The sequence below is a fragment of the Lactuca saligna genome, chromosome 4 (genome assembly GCF_052625555.1).
Source record: "Lactuca saligna cultivar CGN05327 chromosome 4, ASM5262555v1, whole genome shotgun sequence".
NCBI classification, from domain to species: Eukaryota; Viridiplantae; Streptophyta; class Magnoliopsida; order Asterales; family Asteraceae; genus Lactuca; species Lactuca saligna.
In genome coordinates this window covers 3507763-3513705 of record NC_136420.1, presented here as the reverse complement: position 1 = coordinate 3513705, position 5943 = coordinate 3507763, and the positions used below count along the sequence as shown (strand labels likewise).

Here is a 5943-nt window from a genome sequence, read left to right as displayed (position 1 = left end):
AAAACATTCAATAAAAATATAAAACATTAAAAAAATTGACATAAATAATTTCATATATTGATAATTGATATTAACATTAAAATAAAGTCAAACATTCATACACGTTCAATGTGATTAAATAAAAAACTATAAGATAAAATAGCCAAACATTCATATTATGTGTTATCTGGATAAAAAAAAAAGTCAATCACTCATATACACTAAATGTGATTAAATCAAAAATAATAAATACAAAAAATACATTCTTAGTATATCACAAAGTCAAGAAGAACAAAAAACTTAACTTACCTAGAAGTTGTGATTATAAAGTAAAAAAAAATCTTTCAAAAAGAACTATAAAGTCAAAACAATATTTGATTAGGATTAACGGTGTGGGAAACCTTCCAATTAGGATTATGAGTGTGAAGATTAAACTAATGGTGAATAATGTTTAAAATTATAGAATAAGGCAATTAGGAATTACAACATTTATCAATAATCTAATTCAATGCATGATTTGAAGATTGTGTGTGTCTGTGTGATATGTGTGATCAGCCTTTGATGGTTTGATTGTTTGTTCGTCTCCTGATAAGTGATGATTAACAATTATATTTTGAAAATTTAATGGGTCTTAAATAAATTTGATTATTGTTTTATATATAATCTATAATTTTTACATATTAATATATAAAGTTAGCGGTACGGTTAATAATGGATCGGTGAACCTATAAAACCATAACCGAACCGTTAGTTATTGGTTAACAAAAATTAGAAACCAAACCAACGGTTTTTAAAATGGTTCGGTTATTATGGTTAAGTTATATTGGTTAATTTAGTTTTCGTTCGGTTTTTTGGTTATTATGCTCACTCCTACCGAGTTTGTTCCTACCAAGCTTCAAGTAGCTGATATTTTCACCAAAAGTCTGTCACACCATCAGTTTGAGTTCTTTCAGAAAAAGCTTTGTATTGGTCTGCCACTGTTTCGCTTGAAGGGGATATTAAACAATAGTAGTGTTGAACTTAGTTGTATACTTATCCATTGTTCAAGGTTGTAACTTTTATAATTATATATTCAGAGCCTCTCCACCTAATTTGGGGTGAAGAGTTTTCAATTCTCACTTAGCAATTCTTAGTTAGTTATTAAAAATGGAAGTTATGATTAATTAATGGTTAGGGCACTTAGGATAGGCACAATTACTTTCAAAAGTGTACAACGGTTCAATAATATTGTATATATAGGTATCTTATGTAGTTGAAAACATGATGTTGTGTGATTAATAAAACTTCATGTTTTTTGTGCACAAATCCCTCAACCCTTCAGATCTTCATGGTTATCTCCAACAATGCCAAAGGGTTGAAATAGTTTTGTATCAATGAGAAATTTGCTTATTAACATCCTTAATAAGATTAAAAGGGAAAAGAAAAAACAAATATCTATCTAACATTAAAGCCTGATGACAATATAAGTTACTAGACTACATAAACACAATTACTATAATAATGCCAACAAAAAGAATTAGAAAGTTTTTACAAAATTTTGGTGATGTTGACGCTCTGTGATCACTACAGGTGGTGTTGGTGGTGTTCCCCGTATACACCACAATTGGACTACGGACCTTGTGAGTATCATCTTCATCGGTCCATAACAATAACACACTCTCTACTGTTAGTGGCAATTGGATCCCTTTTCCTGTAACAGTCACCACAAAAGACATCCTTTGGTTTAGTGATGTGAACTGTAGATTGTCGGGGTCAACAATGATGTCCAGCTTTGTGCCTCCTTTAATGGATGCAACATACTTTGAATAAGCTTTACCCACATTCGTCACTGTTCTTGGAAAAGACACCACGAATGTAGTATTCACGTCAACTTGAGCCGCCATGGAAGGGTAGTTTAGTTGTCTAATCGTCAAATTGGCATGACAAGTAGCATTTATGCTTCGAGATATGTTGCACCATATCTTGTGGTAGTCTTCTTTAGACGTGTCATACACAAGGCCCGGATCTTTAGCCTTATGGGGATCAATATGCCCGGACCCATATGCAAATACAGCGTCTAAGCTCCGGTTAGGATTCATTTCCCATGCTAAGACACAGTAGTGAAACAAGGAATGGGATGAGCTTTAATTTACAAAGTTCATTCATTAATACGGCCATACAATGAGAGAGAGAAACAATAAAGAAGATGAATAGGAAAACGATGGGTGTTTGATGTAATTTTCTCAAACTCAGATGCTTGAACAAGTTTATATGTTGAAGCTAAAGTTTTAGTTTAAGATAAGATAAGAATTTACCTGTGGTCATAAGGGCGGATTTAATTGCTGAGGGAGACCAATTTGGATGAAAAGACTTGACAAAAGCAGCAGCAGCAGCAACATGTGGGCAAGCCATGGATGTCCCTGATAGGATATTGTACTTCACAGAGCTTTTGTCGATATGGGTATGAGATGGTGAAGCCATTGGTGAATAAGCCGCCATAATTTCCACACCAGGGGCCGTTATATCAGGCTATAACAAAATGGCATATTTCATTAATTAATCTAATAGATGTAACACGACACATTCATAGATAAACAATTCTAATAATATCTGAGTTAACCCGTAAGTTTTATGTTAAATTTGGGCATTCGTTCCAAGCAATTTACAACATCAGAGCCAAGGTAATTATTAGTAATATATAACGAAATTGTAAGGGAACTCCTATCCTAAGTAAGTACCAATAGACAGAATAAGAATTATGAATTAAATACCTTTAGAATATCAGATATAAATTTGCTCGGTCCTCGGGAAGAAAATGAGGCGACAATAGGAGCAACTTGATTGTTAATAGCTTGGCTTTTGAAAATTTGAACTTTAGGTGATCTGTTCAAGTGACAAGTACATAAATATGAAACTAGTACATAAATTATAGAGATTTAATAAGGAAAAAAACATACCTGGTAGAGTTTTGGTAGGTTTTGACCAAGTTAATGTCATTTGTATTTAGAGCAGCAATAGGGAAGGGTTCGACCTCAGAGACATTCTTTCCATGATCTGGGACAATACAACCAATCGCTCCTGCTACTTTTACTGAATCCGTGTTTCTATTTTCATCACATAGAACCACTTTTTGCTCAACGAGTCTACCGTCTAAGCACCTTGCATGACAATAACTATAAACGAAAATGTGATTAGTAATTTGCATGCCTTGAAATAAATTCTTTTTGCATTCAATAAATAAAAAAGTTTACCTTGCTTCATTTTCAGAGCACTCGCTTGTCACTTGTTTTCCATAAAGAAGAGGCAATTCTTCCTTACTTGAAGGGAAAGCATTAATAGAGTTGCCCTACAATATTCCATTAGTTAGATCCAACTATATATTTAAAAACCACGTGAGAGACAGATAAGCAACAAGTAATAGTAATACACTAGCTCACCATTAGAATTGTACCATCCCCAAGAAGAACTTTGGTAACAATTCTTCGATCCGTATTACTTGCTGCAACAGCAAAGATCCACGGAGCATCTCCTGTGACTGTATACAAACCAGGACCAGCGTTCCCGGCAGCATTGACCGTTAGAATACCACTCTGCATTGCATGAAAAGCTCCGATTGCAATCGGGTCGGAGGTAAACTCAAGCGGATCATTGCTCCCGACAGAAATAGATATTATGTCAACTCCGTCCGATATTGCATCGTCGAAAGCTGTCAAGATATCTCTCATGTTACAGTCCACGTCACAGGCTTTATAAACAGCCAGCCTTGCGGAAGGAACGCCTCCTCTAGCAGTTCCTTGTGCTAGACCGTAATAACTTGCTTTATTCACTTGCCTCCCAGCTATGGTGGATGCAACATGGGTCCCATGCCCATGCATGTCTCTAACAGAATATTCGACTCCATAGTAACGAGCTCCAATTATCTTCCTGTACGTGGATTCATTAATTAACTATGAGCAGCTAGTACTGTTAAAAATGATTATATATCAAGAAAGAGTACTAATTAAATTAGAAATTAAACTTTGGTATCACTTCCAATGTTAAAAATGATTACCTGCTACAAGTGAAATTTGTGCCACCCTGACACTCTCCTTTCCACCTTTCGGGAATAGGACCAAGGCCGTCATCGTTGAAGCTCTCCGAATCTGGCCATATTCCGCCATCAATGACTCCGATGATCGTGTCACTCTCAGCGGTTGGACTCCGTTCGATTGTTGTTGGAAATCCCATGAAGTCCCACGACCTTGTTGTCTGGAGGTGCAACTTTTGACATGGAAATACCGAGATTATCCCATCAAAACCTGTTGGGATGTTAATCAATCGCTTAGCATTAATGCATATATACCTGGGTAATTATTTAACAGCCATCATATATATATATATATATATATATATATATATATATATATATATATATATATATATATATATATATATATATATATATATATATATATATATGTATTTGCTCATCTTATCCTCTTAAATCGACCAAAAAATTTAATAACCTAAATTGTATAGAAAATAATCAAAAAACAATCAGCATCTATTGCGAGACTTTAAGCAAACCTAATAATAAAGTTTCTTTCATGAATTTGGCCATGCAGTGTTATCTACCATTCCCAGTCTTTTAATTCCTTCTTACTCTACAAAAAACAAAACCTCCATTTGCTATATCTCTTGATTTCGAAGATTCTCACGTTTCTCCATTTGTTATTTTTTATATTCATTTGTTAAATTTGTGTGATTATGTTACTTGTTAATTTTGTGCAAGTTTAATTTCGCCACCTCTGCAGGAAGACGAAATGCAAGGCATGACCATTGGGAGACCACATGTCAGCCAGGAGATGGAGTAAGTTTTCATACATGTTTAGACTTGTATTTTTGTTTCTTGATTTGAACTGAAAACAAAAAAAAAAGCAATAAAACTTGGTCATAGAAATTTACCAGCCAGGTTTTGTTGTTCTTCTTGGGAGAGATAAGCAGCAAATCCATTAAAGCTTCTTTGGTAACTCCTTATCAGAGATTTCCTTGCAAACCTGGTCACATTTAAAGATGATAAGCAAAAAATGTGTTTATCAAATCTAAAAATGTAATGTGATGCAAATATATACCTGGGGTTGGTAATATTTTTCAAGATTTCGTAGTGATGCAATGAAGGTGAATATTCTCCTTCCGGAAGAAATCCCATGTAAGCAATAAAAACCTGCACATAAATTTACATTAGATTCAAGAGTTCAACATCTTTAATTATTTTAATTAATTACCATCTTCTCTATAAAACTAAGTCAACTGAACTAACCTTTCGGTCTTCATCAATTGAGGATACAACTATTACTAAAGAAATCAGTACTATGCATGTCCATACCACATTCATTATCTTCATTTTCTTCTTCTTTTTTCTCCCTCACTCTCTTTGTAAATGGTGAAACAAAACGATTAAGTATGCTTAATTGGATTTCCATAGACGACATTTATAGGAATTTAGGCACCGGATTTAGTTTTTTTTTTTTTTTTTTTTTTTTAGTCTCTGTCCACTTCAGAGCATCTTTCCATCTCTCTCTATTTCTGTACGTATCTGTACATAACATGTATCTGTACATAACATGTATCTGTACATGACATGTATATATACATATATCTTATTTATTTTTTAACAGCAAGATCACCTTAGTAGAAGCTAGAGCTCAAAGTTACATGGTGAATTACAAAGAGTAATCAACCCACAAACCCCAACTCAGACCTTTGCCCCATTTTGATCTATTTGAGAGCCATAGAAAAACCATGGCTTTAACATCAAATGCTAACATAGAAGAAGTTTTCACCTCATTTTTAAAAACTAAACCATTCCTATAAGTTCAAATGACCCATAAAAAATGCCCTTGAGATGGAATCAAGGACATATACATTTATCTATAATTGTTTGAACAGCCAAAATCTTAAGAAAGTAAGCATGCATGTTTTTAGTACGTAGAAGAATGCATTTTT

At 33.8% G+C, this 5943-nt stretch overlaps 1 protein-coding gene across 1 annotated transcript; it reads right to left on the bottom strand.

The window, feature by feature from the left end:
• Positions 1 to 1394: 1394 nt before the first annotated feature.
• LOC145044293 (subtilisin-like protease SBT4.4) lies at positions 1395 to 5385 on the bottom strand. Its single transcript, XM_078993172.1, has 10 exons — positions 5258 to 5385; positions 5070 to 5161; positions 4903 to 4994; positions 4010 to 4256; positions 3396 to 3882; positions 3210 to 3304; positions 2916 to 3131; positions 2730 to 2841; positions 2274 to 2487; positions 1395 to 2065 (listed from the first exon to the last, which is right to left on the bottom strand). The coding sequence occupies exons 1-10, from the start codon at positions 5339 to 5341 to the stop codon at positions 1455 to 1457; spliced, it is 2250 nt and encodes a 749-aa protein (XP_078849298.1). The 5' UTR covers positions 5342 to 5385; the 3' UTR covers positions 1395 to 1454.
• Between the last annotated feature and the right edge of the window lie 558 nt (positions 5386 to 5943).